General features: G+C 42.3%; 1 protein-coding gene and 1 pseudogene across 2 annotated transcripts; one reads left to right on the top strand and one right to left on the bottom strand.

Moving 5' to 3' along the window:
• The first annotated feature begins 289 nt into the window (after window positions 1-289).
• On the top strand, window positions 290-4,710 carry LOC117834129 (disease resistance protein RGA5). Of its 2 annotated transcripts, none has more exons than XM_034713750.2 (4): window positions 290-529; window positions 610-1,419; window positions 2,125-4,073; window positions 4,164-4,710. In XM_034713750.2, the coding sequence occupies exons 2-4, from the start codon at window positions 614-616 to the stop codon at window positions 4,169-4,171; spliced, it is 2,763 nt and encodes a 920-aa protein (XP_034569641.1). In that variant the 5' UTR covers window positions 290-529; window positions 610-613; the 3' UTR covers window positions 4,172-4,710. The 2 variants fall into 2 exon arrangements, with proteins under 2 accessions (XP_034569641.1, XP_034569640.1); XM_034713749.2 differs by having other exon boundaries at window positions 605-1,419.
• An 8,015-nt stretch (window positions 4,711-12,725) lies between these two features.
• LOC117834588 (sucrose transport protein SUT5-like) lies at window positions 12,726-19,248 on the bottom strand (annotated as a pseudogene).
• Window positions 19,249-19,936: the final 688 nt, after the last annotated feature.

The raw sequence follows: 19,936 nt of genomic DNA, 5'->3' as shown, positions 1-19,936 counted from the left end.
CATAATGGGTCATTTTTCTCCTAAAAGTGGTCCCCAACGTATCATTTACCCCTCTTGCCCCTCCCCTTCTCTCTCCACGGCACTAGAAACGGAGCAGGGGTGGGGTACAAAAGTCATTTCCCCTCTAACATCCTAAAGATTATGATTCCATCCAAACAGCCCACTCATAAATTTTAGGACTACCATTTTCTAGCTCCTAAACTTTATGAGTGTCCTAAAGTTTACGAGGGTGTATCCAAACAGGCCCGATCATTTGGAGAGGATTACAGGAATGCGCACCAAGTTGACCTTGACCTCGATCCTCGAGCGGACGGAGCGCATTAGCGCGTGGGGAATAGTTTAGCGGCAGGGAATCAGGAATCCAATGCTCTCTCATCAATTATTGCTTTCACCTTCCCCATCCCATCGACCTCTGCTTCGTGCTCTTCCAAGGCGGCTGCGAGTGGTGAGCTGTGTTGCGGCCGAGCAAGCTTGAATCAAGCAACCTCGGTCCGGCGACGAGCGGCTGGCGGCGCGATCCGGCAAACCTGTGAGTCCTAGCTGTCGCACTCTTACGCCCACAGCCCACAGGCACAAAACAATCTCACTACTTACGCTCGTGCAGGGCAGATCCATGGAGCTCGTGACTGGGGTGCTCCCGAGACTTATCCCCAAGCTTGGTGATCTGCTCGCCGAAGATTACAATCTGCGGAAGGGGGTGAAGGGAGAGATCATGGTCCTCCAAGCTGAGCTCGAGAGCTTTGTTGGTGCCCTCAAGGACATCTCGAGGATTCCGCCTGACCAGCTTGACAATCAGGCCAAGGTTTGGTCTAGGAATGTGAGAGATCTGTCCTACGACTTAGAGAGCTGCATTGACAGGTTCATGGTTAGATGCAAGCGAGACGAGCCAGCCAAACATCATGGCCTCAAGAAGGCTATCGATGGCAGCATCGATTGGTTGATGCAACCCATCGTTCACCATAAATTTGCTACAAGAGTTACAGTCATCAGGAGCCGTGTCATGGAGCTGACCACGCGGCACCGCCGGTACGGGATAGGCATCGGTCTTTATAAGGCTGTCCCAGTTGATCCTCGTCTATTTTCTCAGCACAAAATGGCGACTGATCTAGTTGGCATTGACGCTGCAAGAGATGAGATAATCAAGATAATGGTACAAGGGAATGAAACATCAATGCAGCGAGGCAATATAGTGGCCATAGTTGGACCTGCGGGCCTGGGAAAGACGACTCTTGCTAATGCTGTCTATCAAAAGCTTAGAGAACAATTCGATTGCTGTGCTTTTGTTTCTGTGTCTCAGAAACCGGACATGAACAGATTATTCTATAGTATACACAACAATCCTGTTAAGAACTTCAAAGGAGAAACATTAGATGAGAGGTGGTTCATCAATAAAACCAGAGAATTCCTTCAGGATAAAAGGTACGAAAGCATCATTGAATACTGGTCATCATTTTTTCATATGAATCTCTTTTCCCTTCATTTTAACCCCCCCCCCCAAAAAAAAAAAAATTCACAATATCAGTGCGAGAAAAGGATAATGAGAAATTATAAGGCATGTAGTACTGATCAAATGGCATGATTCAACCATTTATTCCTTTTCACAGCATTAATGTAGGGTAAGAAATACAACAGTACAGGCGCTACTGCTTTACTGAGTGCACTTATATTGTGAAATGGAGACTTCCACGTCTATGGACTTGCTAATCTAGCCTACTTATCTTAGTTTGGTTAATATTCGCTCAATCTCAAAATATTGTTAGTGTTAACGTTCAAAATTTATCCCAAAATATATAGCTATTTATAATTCACCATGGGCATTTTGAGCCATGAACTATCAAAAAATACTTTTCCCATCTATCCGCATCCGTATGCTACCAAGCAGATTTAACTTGGTTGTGTAAAAATACGTTTGGTGCATGTAGTGGGACAGGGCAGTTTAGATCTTTAATCCTCTCCATAATCTGTTTGGAAAAGTCTAAAACGCTATATTCTGGGACAGGCCACAGGAGAGCAAATCTTTATTGATCCTCCAGTTAGCTTAATCAAACCTGCATGGCATGAGCATAATCAGATCTTTCCATCCTAACTAGTTTAATTGCTAATGTGTTATTACCCAATGTTTAGGTACCTCGTTGTTATTGATGACTTATGGGACATCTTAGTCTGGGAAATGATTGCAGATGCTTTGCCACACAATAACTGCGGATACAGAATTATCATAACTACCCGTATTTCCAGTATTGCAAAACATGTTGGTTATACTTACGAGATGGAACCCCTCTCCCCTCGCGACTCTAAAATATTATTGTACAGTAGAATATTCGGAAGTGATTACAACGAAGACAAAGAAACATGTCCTTATTGGGACCTAGCTGAAGTATCTGATCAAATACTACAGAAGTGTGCTGGTCTACCGTTAGCTATTATTACAATTGCGAGTCTGTTGGATAGTAAAGAAAGAGATAAAATGGATTGGTATGAAGTGTACAACTCTATTAGTACTGAATTCAACAGGGACATGAGTTTGAACAATATGGCAGGTATTTTTAAATTTAGCTATAACTATCTGCCATCCCATCTAAGAACTTGCTTATTATATTTAAGCATGTTTCCAGAAGGTTTCCAAATTGACAAAAATCGTTTGATATGGATGTGGATAGCTGAAGGTTTTATCCCATGTGAAAAACAAGGAGATGGCTTATTTGAACTTGGAGAGAGTTACTTCAATGAGCTCATAAACAGAAGTATGATTATACCCATAGTGAATAAGTACCATGGCATGATAGACCATTGCCGTGTGTATGATATAATGCTTGAAAATATCTGTTCCTTAGCAAGTGAAGAAAACTTTGTTACCATATTGAATGATTATCATCACACACATCCATCACAAAGGGTTCGGAGATTATCACTTCAAAATGGCAAGGAATATCAGATTACAACTCAGGCTACTAGAAGCATCATGCAGCAAGTAAGGTCAGTCATTGTATTCCCATCTGTTGTTGATCGAATGCCACCCCTTGGGAGCTTAAGAGAATTATGTGTACTGGATTTAAATGATTGTGATCTTTCACAAGGTTGCAGCCTTAAGTATATTGGGAATTTATTTCACTTGAGATACCTGGGACTAAGTAATACACGTATTACTCAGCTCCCTGAAGAAGTAGGAAACCTGCAATTTCTACAGACATTGAGTGTAACATGCAATGAAATTGCTAACCTGCCATCGACTGTTGTTAGACTAAGACATTTGATGTGCCTACGCATTGACATGGATACGAGAGTGCCAAATGGGATTGCAAGCCTAACATCTCTTGAGGAGCTATCGCAGATAGGCATATACGACTCCACAGACATAGAAATAATTTATTGTCTAACTGAACTGAGGGTGTTAGATATTTCCTGCCACATCGAGTGTATGGACAGCTTGGAGAAATCTCTGGTGGAGTGCCTATGCAAACTGCAAAAAATCCAGAATCTAAATATCATTGTCACCTCTGGTGAATGCAAGTTGGATGGCTTGGTCCTCTCTCAAAAGCTTCGAAGATTGAGCCTGTGGGGCTGCTGGTTTTCTACTCTGCCAGCTTGGGTGAATTCCTCGCTTCTTGTGGACCTGTCCTTCATATCCATTGCCGTGATAGAACTAAAGGAGGAGGATCTCGAAATCCTCGGAAGGTTGCCAGCTCTTTGCTATCTAAATCTGAAGGTGGACCATGAGAATCTCGGAATCATAAGGAGATTCATCATTGGGGCTATTTTCTTCCCATGCCTTGTAGGGTGCGTGTTGTGGGGATTCAGAGGACCGGTGGTGTTTCATCAAGGAGCTATGCCGAGGCTCACAAGTCTCCGATTCACGCTCCATGCGCGGGACATGAGAGAAATCTCTGGCAGCAGCGAAGGTGGTTACGACTTTGGCTTTCAGAACCTGCCGTCGCTCCAGGATGTTACAGTTTTTTTCCGTTGCGGAGGCACCAGTGATAAGGAGGTGAAGGAAGTGAAGGCCGCGCTTAGGCATGCGACTACAGTTCATCCTAATCATCCCACAATCGATATAGTCGGATATGAAGACAAAGGTGCGCTGCCTCCATTAGTTCTTTCTTGCCTCGTCCCTCCCTTTCCCCATTCTTCTGACATTAATTTCCTCTCTTTCCAAATTTTATTAGATGAATAATGATGGACAGGTTCCTATATCAATGCATGGGAAATGCTCTTCATTTGAGTGCAGTTTCAACTATTGATTTACCAGAAATTTTAGTGCTTGCTGGCGGACAGCCAACCTGACCCTGCGAGTTGAGATGAATCAGGCACGTCTATGTGCATTTCTATGCAACCCGTGGAGAGTTCTACCTGATTCAATCCAAACATTTTGTCAACGATCATGTCTATGTTGTATGCAGGACATGGTTATGCAAGTAAGCAAGTTACGAAATATAAGACATAAAAAATACTGTTCTCTGTTGTTTCTCTAGGAAAAGATAGATATTTATGATTTGGAGTTTGGTGCACGAAAATAATGAAATCGAACTTTCAGTATGGCTATGGGTATGTCCTTGTCCTTTTCTTCAGGAGGTGGTTATGTAATTTTCGCTACAAGTGAAAATTAATAGAAATCAAACTTGCAATATGGCCTGTAAATGTGGCAATGTCTAATTTGGTGGTCTTAACTTGAACCAGCTGATGAGTTTCTCTTCACCTATATTGGATTTGACATATGCTCTTGTTCCGCTTTTACACGAGTTAAGACGAAGTTCGTTCATTTGGAACCGATAATATATGAAACCAGCCAGGGAAAAAACACTATTCAAGCTAGTAATTAGGCATTTTTATTTTCTTATTTTTTTGTTTATTGTTTTATACTAGTTCATCAACCCATGCTTCCTCACGGGCTAATAATTAAAATTATAGTTATTTAAAAATATAGATTCCCTAGCTAATAATCAAAATTATTTATCTATGATGCCTTTATTTATTTAATATTTTAGTTTTTTATTTTAATTGGTAATTACTCTATACAATTTTTCATCAATACTAATACATTTTTCACCTTACAACGCACCTCCATACATTGCGTTTAACACTAAAAGTTAGTAGTTTTCATCATTTCCTTCCATACATGTATAAATGGTCAACACGGTGAAACACATCATGCATATAAATCTGAACTTAGTACGTAAAAATATGGTGACACTCTTCCTATATTAACAACAAAAAAAAAGAAATATGTAATTTAGAATCTTATACTTGTTTACTTTTGGATGTTTCTGTACGATGAACATTCAGATAATTAGATTAAATTTAGGTGTTTACTTTAAGTTATTTTTAATAATAATATATGTAGCGAATCTAGAATAACATTTTAAGTTATTTTTATCACTTCATCTATATTCTCATCACTTCATTTATATATTTATAAACGGTGACACATATGATGTGTATGTACCTTAATTATTATTTTCTATATCAATAGTGTAAGAATAGGCAAAAGGGCATCTAGCCTAGTGGTTAGAACACCTAACTAGCACCCGACGGGCCCGGGCTTAATTCCTTGTGGGAGCGAATTACACGGGTCTGGAATAAAAAAATATAAAAAATAGGTGGGTGCTTCCCCTGCTGACTTCGGTCAAAGAAAAATAGTGTAAGAATAGACAATTTAAAATAATATATTGATGTACCTCTAGTTATACTTTTAATGAAGGTGATTTGGTTAATTTTTTTTAAAATAGCATGTGTGGGTGATTTAGATACAATTATTTTTTATAATATTGGTGGTGGACAATTTAGATGCAAATTTAAGGAGTTATTTTAAATTATTTTTTATAATGGCATAGATGGTAATTTATATGAAGATTAGGGGTTACTTTAATTTATTTTATATAATGGCAAATGTGGGGAATTTAGATATAGATTTATGAGGTTACTTTAGACTATTTTCATAATAGCTAGGTGGGTAATTTTTTTAGAAAATGTAATAGATCCAATGGTTATAATGATTGAGCCTAGCGAATTGATGGCTAGATGTTTTACTTTTTTGAGATAATTTCTAGGATTTTTCTCTTTTTTTAGAATGTCCACCTAGAATTCCTAAGTAGCTTTATATGGAGGCTTCAAAAGAAACCTCCAATTAGTAATAGTAAGATTAGTGAATTTTTTTGTCTTGCAGCATGTTCCTTTGAACCATGTGCCTATTGCAGTTTGATGCATCCTCGGGAGAGGATGTCTGAAATTAGAGATTCATTCATTTTCTAAAAAAATCCTTTGAATTTTCGTAACTGCCTACGTGGCCATATGCTCCCGCCACCAAGTGGTTACATATGCGGGGGTTCTATTTCAAGTTTATGTCAGACCCATGTTTGCTATTCCTACCTCCTTAACGCTGAGTTGACTAGAATACCAACATTTCAAACAAAATTGCAAATAGGAGAAGTATTTGACTTGAACGTGTTCTTGCATAGAACATTGAAATTACACAACTACTGAAAAAATAAAGAGCAAAAAAGTCAATTGGGCTATGATATCGGTGGCAAGTGGCCACGCTTGCTTTAAGCATGCGCATGCTCTCAAGCGTGTTGGTGACTTCGGGCCGAGCTCTCTGCCGCTACGTATTGGCCTATTGGGCTACGACGATGATCGATGACTGTGCTTGCTATAGTCTGACCAACTCTCTTTAGCAGTTTAGCTCATGCCCAAGGTATTTTTCTTTGCCTGGCCGAACTGTACCGCAGTGCGGGTACACTTCCATTCGGGATTGGGCAGATCACCAGGATCTAGATCTACTCCTGATTGGGATATTGTTTGAATGAATGTTTATCTTTTGTAAATAGCAGTCAACTTGTTGGAATAAATTTTTATCTTTTGTAAATAACAGTCAACTTGTGTATAGGTTGTTGTAAATGCATGTATGAGTCAAAATGAAACGACGACTATCACCGTCTCCAATAGTATCACCTCAACAGCCTATAAACTAGTTTAAAGGAGTATGCACAATTGCACATGATCCGATAAAAAAATTGTACATAAAGTTCTTTTTTCTTAAAGTTGCTGCCGGGAAATGATCCTCACCTCTTAGGCCCGGAGGAGCTTGTACCGGCTTTTGCTTCTCCAGGAAGCTCCAGAAGCCACAAGCTCCTCCAAACAGGCTAGCTCTCCAAGCAGAAAAAGCCTCAAAAGTTATGGTTTGTACTACAAGCAGAGAAACCCATCAGGGGTCGCTTCCCGAGCTTTTTTTCTTTGCACGCTTCTTCCCATCTCCACCTCTCTCCATCCCGTCCTCGCATCGTCCTCACCCTCCCCCACCCCCTCACCCCACCCGTCCCAGCCTCCCTACGATGGCGATCAGTGTAACAACCCGAAAATTCAAACTAAAAAATCACTCGAATTCAAAAGCCTCAAAACCTATTTTCAAAATCTAATTTCAAAATATTGCAAAACTATCCTTGAGCTCATATCTTGTTGCATCAAAAAATCCTCGTCAAGCCTAATCTTCCTTTAACCCATCAACTATGCAGCCAATCAGTTACCTTCCTTTTTAATCTTTATTTTCTCCTTAAGCACCTCTTTATCCTCCCCTAAGCTGCATTTCCCTCCACCTTCTCAAGCTTGGTGCACCACACCCGTTTCGCTCCACCTTTCTCGAGCTCGGGGCATCGCGCTCACTTCGCTCCATCGACATCCATGCAGTCAATCGCACCATCTCCGCCTATAAAAGGGAGCAAGGGGCAGCTCTCATCCACCACCCCAAGCTCATTGAGCCACTCATCTCCTTCCTCTCCAAATTTCCTCCTCTATTTTTGCACAAGAGCAAGTCCATCCTCGTTGATCTCCGACAACAAGCAACCGTAGCCCGATTAGTTCAACGGTGAGAACCTACACACCCACCTCTACCTTCTCTAAGCCGCATCAACCCCTACCGAATTAAGCCCATGAAACACCCATCCGTTATGTTAATTCATTTTCGGTATTTAGTTAGTACCCAATCTTTACACAGCCATATCCCGACCCCCTTGATTCTTTTTCCTAAATTCCTCTAAAATAATATTCTATGTATTCCAGCTATTCTCCTCTCCGTTTGAGCTCATTTTATTTTGTATTTGTGTTTGTTTTTGTGTTTGTCATTTGCGTCATCGTCGCGTAGCTAATGGAGTGATCGAGGAGGGGGACAAGTTTGGAGGCTAGTACCACGAGCCGGAGTACGAAGGAGCTTCCGGAAGGCTTTGAAGACGGCAAGTCCAACCTACTCTCTTTTGATCATATTTATCCCAGTTTTCAAACACAACCCGTAGAAGCCTTTTTATATATTGCATCCAGTTATATATATGTGCTTAGATTATTTTACTACTTGATCTAGTTAAAACCCGATTGGATAGCCACTCCTTGATTTCATATATCTTGATTGCACCTTGACAAACCTAGGATTTATCACTAGACATGATACGCTCTGTTTAGCCGATTGCCTTGAAATTATTACGCTTAGGACCTGGTTACTCAACATTATTACTACTTGTTTACAAACACAATGGTTTTACAAAAGATAAAATATTTTGAGTGTGTTGGTGTGAGTATGGGTTTGGACTTTTGGAAAAGTAATAAAACAACTTGGTGTTGGTGATTATTTCACAGATGAGGCGAATTAGGGTTCCTTGTGTGGGACACCTTGGAGTATTGGCTCGAGCCTATGTGGCTGAGTATGGGAGATATCCGCTTTCTCTTGATTAAGGACCGAGTTGATGTACTATCTCACCTAACCCAATTTACAGTACAACCACTCGACCTTTGTGTGTGGCAAAGGCTTGGCATAAATCCCACTAGCTAGTATGGTAGTCATCCGTAGGCAAGTGCGCAATGGGAAGCCAAGGAGTAGGCGTAAGAAAAAAACTAGAATAGTGGCCCGGTTGAAGACCTCATAGGAAGATCAGGAACCCCTTGGTTAGCTCTCGTGGACGACTAGGTGGGACTATGCTATGGTGGGTAATGGCTTTGATGGATCTGAACCGGCACTAAGGTGTTCGTGTTGTGGTACCCTACTTGTGGGTAAAGTGTACACATTCGCAGAGTTAAAACCTATTCGATAGCCATGTCCGCTGTTTCGGACGAGTTACGGTGGAGCCACAACAACTAGCATGGTATGAGAAGTGTGCGTATGTGTACGTATTGGATTTTGAAAATATCCGGCAAGTATGCTGCATGCTACCGTGGCCGGGGTGTTTAGTAGCACTTAAAACTTGGATCCTTTGTGTAGGATCACCCACTCTTTCCTAACTACTATAACTATGAAAAGTATGTGTTTTGCAAAAACCGTTTGATAAAATTAAACCTTGCATGTGTGCAAAAGATTGCTTTCTGCAAAATAAATATTGGCATATTCCTTGAATTATCCTTATGCATACATATATTCTTATACCCCTTTCCGTAGGGTGGGGTTGGATTTGCTGAGTACGTCTGTACTCACCCTTGCGTTGTTGATACAGAGGAAGACCCGGACTACGTCACTGGTGAAGCTTTCGAGTAGAAGGTCGCCTCCGCACCCAACTTTCTTGTGGCATTGGGCTGTTAAGGATGCTTCCGTTGTCGTGCAGTGTTGCATGCTGCTTATGGACTTGGATGTCCATAGGTTGCATCTACAACCTTTTTGTGTTATAACGCTTTTGGATCTATGTTACCCAACCACTTTCTAGAGAGTTGTACAGTTATTGAACTATATGTTGAATAAATGTGTGTACCAGCCTTTCTGAGACTGGTATTTGTATCACATTTAGTCCCTATGCAAATGGGGGCACTTCAGGTGGTATCAGAGTTGTAGTTGGCTGTAGGACGCGATCCTTAGGATTTTGACCATGTATTTTACTAGAAAAATTATTTTACAAAACTTCTTAACCTCCCTTATATATTGCAAAACGATTTACCTCACTTTCCTCTCTCTTAGATGGTCGAAGAAGGTTGGACTACTAGCCATTGCTTGGATGAGGAAAGTTTCCCCAAGCTTTTGGATGCTTGCATGGATAGACTTGGAATTTATGGTCACCTAGAGTATTCAAGTAGAGAATACGAGGAGTATGACAAGCCAAGGTGCGTGGTGATAGTTTATGTTGGGACAAGCACACTCTACCCCGACATTGAGCCATGGCAAGTGATCGCCATGGGATTTAGGCGACCGAACACCTACCAAGTTGCTGTCCGCAAAGCTTTGAAGTACCTATGCCAGATCTATGAGAGGCAGGTTGCTCTGACCCCACTTAAGCTCTTTCCACCCGTAAGAAGGAACCGCCCAATATGGTTGTCCCGGATGAGAAACTTGGAAGGATATGGATAACACGAGGATGACCCTACAATTGTATTCATGTTCACATACCTACTTACCCTAGATGAGCATTATGATAAGCAAGCCACCAAGTTAAGGCAGCAAATCCGCAGGGCGGAAGATGTTGAAACCATCTGCTGCTGAAAGACACAAAGCAAACGCTATTGAAGCCCTTAAACAAGTAGAAGATCGTCACTCTCAAGAACTAAAGAAGGCCTACCTTATTGCTCATGCCAAAAGAAGGACCCTCACCATAGATGATGATAAGATCCCAATTGTGAAAGACATTCCCGTTGCCCAAGGATTAGGCAAGAGAAAGTGCATAGAAGGCCCACTAGCACCGCCACCGACAGAAGTTTCACATGAAGTCCTTGAGCGAGACCCATTGACTCAGCCTAGACCAAGGGATGATGTGCGTTCCCTCCTCATCCCAATGGAAGAACCTTCCGCTCCCTCACTTCCTCGTCATTCTGACCTCCCTTTCGCTTTTCCTTGTTGGTGCGACCAAAAGCTTCGGCCAAAAGTAAGGTTGCCAAACAGGCCGCCTTTGCTTCTCCTGAAGTGCTTCCTAGGTCATCAAGGGAACTTCCCTAGAAGTAACTTTTGGAAAAGCTACCGCTCTCTAAATAGTACCTTATTTACCTTCCTTTAATTATACTAGTGGAGATACTCGTGCCACATGCATGGGTTTAAAAATAATAATAATAAAACTTGATCAAGCATATAGCTAGTACATCACCTCACTTTGTTGTCACCGTTGAACAAATATTATGTTTGGTCCATGTATGCTCATATTCATGAAAGATATTATATCAAAGATGTCCCAAACAAACTACTAACATTTTTGGATCACATGGATCTATTAGCAAGAAAGAATTCTAAAGAAAAGAATTCTTATGAATCTCTTCCAACATTTCTAGTTCCTAATAATATAGACCCAATCAGTCAAAGCTCCTTTAAAAACTCAGAACTACCAATTTATTTGGTCCCATTCATTTTATTTATTTCCAAAAATTAAAATGTTCCGAATTATAAGGAAAGATCTCTAAAATAACAAGAATATTGTACCGAATTTTTCACCAATTCTAGAAATTCACCTAATCATAGGAGCAATATATGGTAAACATATCCTTCTCATTTTATTTCTTTCAATAAAATAACATGTACCAAATCTTAAGGAAACTGTATTGCATCTTCCCAATTACATAGTAAGTTTTTTTGTTGAAACACCAAATCATGAAGAGTGATTCCATAAATACATTCTTTTATTGAACCATCAAACCTCTACCTGCATCACATAGTTTTCGAAAATTGTCTTATATTTCGAGAATTCCCAGGAGTGAAGTATTTGTATGGAAATATCCACATTATCACAATGTATTTTTTTAACAGTAGAAAAGCATTCATCGAATAAGAATACACAATGTTCGCGAATGTATGTATATACTTCCATTCAATCTCTATTTCTCAAATGAAATATTAGAACCGAAATAGGATAGTACAAATCTAAAGGACAAAGAATTTATTCTAGAATCCACACTAATCTGGTGCATCCAATTAATAAACCACATTGCCACAATCAACTAATTCATGATATAATGTTTGTAGTTACTATTGTAATATCCGGTGGACTATAAAAAACAACACAAGCGGTCGCAAACATCTGTTGTCTTCTTTTGTGTGGCAGGCTTGGTACTGTAGAGTAGTTCACCTATCCCATACACTGATATACATCATTTCCACAATAGGAAGATACATGAAAATGAGTTGTTTAAATTCTTAGAACCAATGGAGGACATACCTGCACAAAATTGCACGAAAATTTAGAGGTGTCCTTAACATCTGCAACAAACATGTATAGTGATTTGGTTACCTTTCCACCCCTCTTCTTAGCCTCCTTGCTAACCACCCCTCTGAAGGTCAGAACCTGTACAGTGATTTGGTTGTGTAGGATGCATCATCACCCTATGATGGGTCAAATTCTACCCCTGTAGAATTTCCTATGAATAGGAAGAATATGTTGTTCCTTTTTACCGATAGTATGAGCCGTCCTTCCAACCCGATCAAATGATCAGATATTATGAACATAAACTACATCAGCAGGAAACAGCAACGAACTGGTGAGTCTCAACTACAACACGAGCAAGCAGTGAGGAAACAAAACAATTAATTGGTTAGTCACAACCCTTGAAACCATATGGTTTTTCTTTGTCATCATATATCCACACCTACAAGGGGCCTTCTTCACTACCAATAATCACATGATGTTCAAACAGACTCGGTACGAAACAAAGAAATTGGAATGCAGACTACTCCGTATTTCTGAAGCAAAGTTTCACATAGTTTCAAGTACCAGATAAGTGTCGGGATGCATGATGCATGTTGGAGTACGTTGCTGACTGTTCTAACAGTTAGCAAAGTACACAATCATCTACCTGAACCAAAAAAATTGACAGTGAAGACCACAGAGCCTCTATTAATTAAAAGTCACCATTTGCAAAAAAAAATAATCAAAGTCATAAACATGCATAATGATTAAATTGTAAGAAAGGTAGGAGAAACCTAACCTCACAGAAATAGCACCTTCCTGGTACCCCTCGTCAACTATATTTCCCCGACCCATCTAGTCGGTGTTGTACTGGAAGAAGGGGAACCACGAGAGCTGCGAGCCAACCCGTCGAGAGCCATGTTAGGGTCAAAGATTTAGCGTGCGAAGGAAAAGATACGATGTGCAGGTGGATGAAAGGATGTGCGTACGTACCCAGGTGACGGCCGTGACGGCGAGCACCTTGAACATGGCAGGGGGCAGGTTCTTGAGGCTCTTGAAGAGATCGGCGAACGCCGAGCACACGCCACCAGAGGAGAAGTCGATGTCATCCTTGGCAAGCTGCTCAATGGCAAGCTGCTCTCGCCGGTGAGGGCCAAGGTAATCGACATGCTGATGATAATGAGGATCTGATCCAAAAAAAAGGAGACAAAATTAGAACGTCAAAGATCCAAGCACGTTGAGAACAAGCAATAATGAACATGCTACGAGACCAAAATATGTGGAATTCAGAAGTCAGAGCTCACTACGACAGTCAAGAAGGCACCCTTGAGATTTACGTAGGCGTCGCAGCACGCCGCGGTCTTGAGCTGGCAGAAAACATTTATGCTGGCAGGTAAATGGACACTATGCTGGCGGGCAGAGCACTCGCCAGCAACTTTGTCACACCCTGAAATTTTCAAATTTTAGGATGTGATTAAAAGGAATAATTCAACAATGATTTTCTATAATTTAAAATTTTTACCAACATTTATTTTCTTTACAGGAAATTTAGTTTAGGAAAAATAATTGTTTGACTTTCAAAATTAAATAATGTTGTTTTGTATCTGTGCATTCATGCCGATGCATCTTGGTGTTTCATAAGTGAAAAAGTTTCAAATACGCATTTATACATTGTCAAATCCTTCTGAGAATTTTCCAGCTTTTTCTGGAATTTATTCCCCTTTTTCTAGAGTTAAATCTAATTTTTGGATGGTCCTTGGATCCTTTTCACGAGCTCCAAATATTTTATTTGGATTCCTCGTGTCCTAAAATATCTCTGCGATTTTTCCTAGAATTTTTGGGATTCTCAGAATATTTTTTGTGGTTTAAATTATTTATCTAGAATTTTCTGGATTTATATTCCCACGTAAAATAATCTCTGAAAATAATCTATCTTTCTTTCTTAACCGGCTGAGCCCACGGACCCGACCCGCTCCGTTTGGCCCATCAGGCCGCTGGCCTCTTCGTCGTTTTCACCGGCCCACTAGGCCTCTTTTCGCCTGGCCCATGTGGCCATTCCGCTGGCCCATCTCCCGACCGAACTCCCCTCCCTTTCCCCTCAACAGGCCGGCTTCTTTTCTGGCCCATCTCCCTGGCCCGACCTGCCATCTCCTTTCTCTCTCTCCCTTTCGCTGCCAGGTGGGCCCGGTATGTCGGAAGCTTCTTCAAGCTTCGGCCGGCGCCGCCGCTTGAGCTCCGCGCACAGGCGCCGCTCGGTTTCCCGTCGCCCCGGCTTCTCGGCGCCCCTCCGGCTCCCCACGACCCTCCGCCTCCCACGCGCAAGCCGCCGCCCCCTCGTTTCTCTCCCTTCGGCAGGAAACTGCCGCTCCACTAACCCGCCGCCATGAATGGCGCCACCACTCTGGCCGCCGGCCGTTACTCCGCGATTCACCTCCTGAGCCGAGCATCCGCGCCTCCTCAGACCTCCTGCTGCCGCTTCTCCTTTGCGCCGCCTCGCCAACGCCCTGCATCGCCGCCGCCGTGTTTCCCTGCCGTTGGCTCATCTCCGGCCGCTTCCGCCCAACGCCGCCACCGGTGAGAGCCCCTCCCGCACCCCTCTCTCTTTCCCCGCTGCTTGCGCCGGCCGCCCCAGTTCCACGCCGCGCCGGCGAGCACCGGTCACTGCGCCGCCCCCTGCGCAGGCAAGCAAGAGGAAGAGGATAAGCTGCACCTTTCTCGTTCTAGCCGCTGAAGAATCCTGTAAATCTCTAACTCTTTCTTTGTGTCTTGCACCTTTCACAGAAAAGGCCTCAAACTTTCCAGATTCTTCCAATCTAATCCAATACTTACCCTTTTGCAGATCTAACCCCGACTTTTCATCTTTTTGCGAGTCTTGTTCTCTGAGTCTTGGTAAACTCTCTTGCTAACCCTTGTAGTTTACGGTTAATCGTGTTTTAGTCCCTAGAACCCTATTTAGCTCGTAGATTTCGCATTTTAGCTCCGTTTTAATTTGTTAAAGATGCGTTAGGTTCATAACAGCATAAAGTATACGTTAGCCCAACATTTTCATGTCTTTGAAAATAAATTTAATATTAATTGGATTAATGCCTGATAAACATGCATCTTCTCTAAATAAAAGCTACCAAGAGTTGTACACCGTTTTTCATAATAAAAATCATTTTGATTAATGCTTATGCATATCCTTTCTAAATAAAAGCCAATTAGGATATACACTGATTTTTCATAAACCAAAGTTAATTTGATTAATACTTATTTGAATAATTCTTACAATTAAAAGCTATTTAGAGTTAAACCTCGGCTTTTCTTAAATCAAATTTAATTTGATTAATATCTATTCAAATTGCCTTCTAAATAAAAGCTACATAGGTTATATCTCGATCTTTCATAAATAAATGTTAATTTAGCTAATATAAATACCAATGTGTTTTTAATATAATATGCTTAGTTGAACTCGAAATATAAAGCTATGCGCTTAGATATTCATCTATGCTTTATTTCCAAATTAAATGTTTAATTTGCATAAATTGTACTTAAATATTTATAAATAAAATTTGACTAGGTGTCTACCTCGGTCTTTGCAAATAAAGTATAAATTGTCTTAATTCTAACTTAGGGTATTTTCTTTCCGAAATATCCTTTACATATGTTTTACTAAATAAAATAAACCTAGCTTATAGTCTTTTTATTTCTTTCGTGAATCAAATCTCTCGATAGTTCGTTTTAAGCGTTTGTGTGATCTGTTAGATTGAGCCTTGTCCTTTAGTACGTTGTTTTAAGCCTTTCCTTTTATTTTGGTGTATTGTTCTTAGTTGCTCTTTGTTTGTTTGTTACCGATGTTTGCCACGATGAGAAGGATCGTTACTCGGAAGCTTTGGAGGTTAAGAGTTCTAAGAAAGCAAGAACCGAAGAGCAATAAGAGTAACTTGTCGTTGGAGAAAGTCAAGTGTCCCTAACCATCCTTCTACTTATGCTTTGTTCATAATATTATGATAATGTTAATTGGAACATGGAGAACCACCCAAGAAAACAGTACAACCACAACATCACATGGCTCTGATCTTAGCCAACTAATTAGGCATGTGGTTGACTAGTGGCCTTACCAAAAGGGCAAGGAGGGGGAAGGTGTCAGGGGTATGATCCGGAACGGTAGTCTTCTAAGGTACTGACTCATTACAATGGGTTGTGACCCACACCGCTACTGAAACTCTAGCGGGCTACTAGTTGTCTATATGTCTTTATAAAGGCTTCGTAGTGGACCCCCCAGCCACTCACCAAAGGAAGTGTTTAAGGGCTTTGCAAACCCGGGCGACATGGGGGACCACGAGTTGTAGGTAAAGTGTACAACCTCTGCAAAGTGTAAACTGATATATCAGTCGTGCTCAGGGTTAAGAGAGGCTTGAACCCTCACATGATTAATTAAACTTGAAGATGGACTTAAATCATTAATTCTGGTTAGTTCCTATGGCCTTGCTGAGTACCAACCATAAGTGTACTCACCCTTGCTTACTACTGCTCAGAAGAAGAAGATGCTATGAAGATGTTGTGAAGATGATGCTGAGTTCTGGGCGTACGCAACCCCCAGTCGAGTGCCTGTGAAGTTTGGAGCCCCGTTTCCAGAGTTTAAGTTGTGTTTCTTTGATAGTCTTGTAAATCTTTTTGTATCTTTTTACGTGATACTGTTGCTGTTATTCACTTATGACGTCACTATATCTATGAAACTTGATCCTGACATACATATAGTTAATACTTGATTTTGTTTTAAAAACCGGGTGTGACAAACTTTGAGCCAGCACAAATGATGGTTTGTGCTGGCGGGTGCTCGCCCGCTAGCACAGACAGCCACTGTGCTGGTGGGTGGTTCACGAGTCCGATGTCGACTCAGGTGTCTGCTCCGTTCTCTACAGCTCCACTTCTATTAGAGGAGACACCGCAGCCTTCTCTCCCAGTGCCGAGGTTTAGTTCTCCTCTTCTGTCCTTTGTGACACCTCGGTCCGAGGGGCTTGACGAGCCGGATGCCACTCTTCGCTCTATCACTCAGCAGGTTCACACAGAGATGGCTTCTGAGGTTAAGAGGACAGTTTCCTCTCCTTTGCCCGAGGGTGTGCCCGCTTCCTCTCGTACTGATCCAGCTCTTCCCGAGAGTTCTCCCACCGATTCCGGCTCGAGCTCCGATGCCGACGCCTCGGGTTACGTTGTTCAGCCCTCCGGATTTGCCGCTTCTGCCTCGCCGCCTAAGGGGGAGTAGATATAGGGGGAGCTTGCGAGGTGTTTGTTGGTTCTTTTGTGGATCTTCATGTAATAGATATGTCGTTTGGCTTTTGTGCATGTTGGATTGTTGCCATGTCTACTCATGTGTGTGGTTACCTTTATGTTATTGCTTGTATGCTTGTTTACCTTCTCCTTGTTATGCATTTTGTTAATGACTTGTGCTTTAATTTAAAGGCTAAGGACCTTTCTAGAACTAAGTGTCACAAGGAGATGAAGGACACTTAGTTCTAGTTTTTTTCTCTCTTCCCACCTCTCTCTCTCCTAGTTCTAGATCTAGATGACAAACTAATGAATCTAGATATGATGGATAGAAGTTCAAAAGGAAGGTTGGAATGGCATAAACTCACCTTATATAGCCACCTCCTCCAAGGAAATCAAGAGCAAAACCTTCCCCCTTAGATTTGGCATTTTTGGAGCTTTTCCCGAGCTCCTCTCGAACAAGCACCAATGGAAGGTTGTATGGGGAGGAAAATGAATAGGAGTATTTATACTATGCTTTGTGCTGGCGGGCGACATAAGCCAACCGCCAGCACAGGTCACCCCATCCATGCTGGCAGTGGGCTTATGTCGATTGTGCTGGCGGGTGAGATAACCACCCGCCAGCACAAATAGGGTGACCTGTGCTGGTGGGTGCTTGCATCACCCACCAGCAAAGTGCTGTGCTGGCGGGCGCTCCCCCACCGGTCCGACGATTCTCTGTACTAGCGGGTACCAATCGCGTCCGCCAACATGCTAATTTTCCTATGCCAGCACAAATCGTTTCTGGCACAGTGAGTTGCAACATTAGCATCACTATTTTTTGTTATTATCCATGCTCATGCTTCATGTTAGCGTGATCAGGTTCAAATATCAGAACACGATCGAAGGAATTGCCCACCGGAAAGGTCTGCCATCATCGCGCGAACCGGTCCCTGAAATGACAAAGATTCGCAAAATGGTTCAGGCTCAACTCTGTAAAATTCAGAAGGATTTGCATACGTGCTTGGAAGAGTGAACAGACGTACCTGGACGGTGTTGTTGGCGAAGTCGAGGAACCAGAAGCCGACGATGTAGACGGCGGCGGCGGACCAGCGGGGAGCCTTTGAACGTGCTGCAGTGCTCCTTGGTGTCGCCGAAGTGGCGTCCGATGTCCGCCGAGAAGCTGATCATCATGACCTGGCCAGAGCACAAGCGTCATAAGTCAGTTAAAAAAGATCCGTGGAAATCGCTACTACCGGTAGAAAGCCAACAAGGAATCGCCTTGGAAAAGACTGGCGTGATGTACAGAGAGGCAGATGATGATGCATCCGGCAAGGATGAAGGGCCGCCGCCGGCCAATCTTCGCCGTGCATCGGTAGACGGTAGCTGTAGTAGCCGACGATGGGTTGCACCTGCCAGCAGAATCGATGAACCCATTGATCCCGGGATTGGAGAGACAGCAAGATAATTTCGAGGGGATTAAGAAAGATAATTTTTTTGCATTTATCCGAATAAACGATAAGATCAAAATCGTAAAAGAAAATGCATTTACCACAAATCCAGCGATAGGCCCGCAGATCCATGTCAGCGAGACGTAGCTGTGGGAGATCCAAGAGTCTGCAGCGCATAACAAAGATAGATGAAAACAATGCCTACTCAAATCTAGTAGACAAAAGAAAACAAAGCACACACAGGGGAGCACGAAGAGATCGACGACAAGTAGTAGCAGATGATATCTCATTCTCACCTGCGAGTACGGTGATAGGAGGGAGAGCTGTAGCGCCCAGCCGTACTGGATGCTGCCGGAGACCATGCACGCCAGGAAGAGCCGGAAGATGCTCATCGGTGGCTTCCGGCTCGCATTGCCGTCGCCCTTCTCGCCGGCGAGGGTTACTGCCACCTCCACGCTTCGCCGAACCTCCCATCTCTCGCTGGAAAAGAACCCCCGGGGGAGCAGGTGGCATCAAATGGATTTATAGCTAAAACGATGATAAAAAAAGAAATACGCGTTGATCGGGTCTAATTGGACACGTGGTGTCAGGTCTAATTGGACGCGTGGTGTCAAAAAGGAAACGGGAAATTGAAAAGTGTGTGATTGAGGAGCTCCAAAAGGAAACACCACCACGCGGTGAGCAAACAATTGATTGATTGATTGATTAGAAAACTAATCAATGAACTGGTGATTTACTTTCAATCAACGAAGTGATTGAGAGACTTCAAAAGAAAACACCACCACACGGTTGCCTAATGTACGGGGCGGGTAGAAAAAAAAGGGTGTGGTGACAAAAAAGGGTGCGGAAGGGATTTAGAACGGCGGGATTATAACGAAATGAATCTCCCCCCTCGTCGTAATCTTGTGTATGGGAACACCTGAACAGTGGGCCTTCCGTAAGAGATACATGGGGTATAACTCTACATGGGAATTGACATCAATCATCTCGCTTCTTAGTATAGATAGAGGTTGGCAATATGTCTGTTCAATTGTATCACATTGATGTAATGATATGAGATAAGTGAAGTTTTCACTACTAGGGAATGCGCCATTAGTACCAGTTGGCAACCCTCTTTAATATCGTTTTCACAAACGGTACTCGTAGTTCGGTACTAAAGGGATATTAAAAAAAATTACAAAAAGAAATCCCCCGCCG

This window comes from Setaria viridis, chromosome 8 (genome assembly GCF_005286985.2).
Source record: "Setaria viridis chromosome 8, Setaria_viridis_v4.0, whole genome shotgun sequence".
NCBI lineage: Eukaryota > Viridiplantae > Streptophyta > Magnoliopsida > Poales > Poaceae > Setaria > Setaria viridis.
Note: the sequence above shows the minus strand (reverse complement) of the source record. Positions and strands in the feature narration are given on the sequence as shown.

What these genes read in the sequence shown, in the direction of transcription:
- LOC117834129 (XM_034713750.2), top strand. Translation starts at nt 614, where the DNA reads ATGGAGCTCGTGACTGGGGTGCTCCCGAGACTTATCCCCAAGCTTGGT. An exon ending in GAATTCCTTCAGGATAAAAG is followed by an intron (nt 1,420 to 2,124) that starts GTACGAAAGCAT and finishes CCCAATGTTTAG; the next exon opens with GTACCTCGTTGTTATTGATG.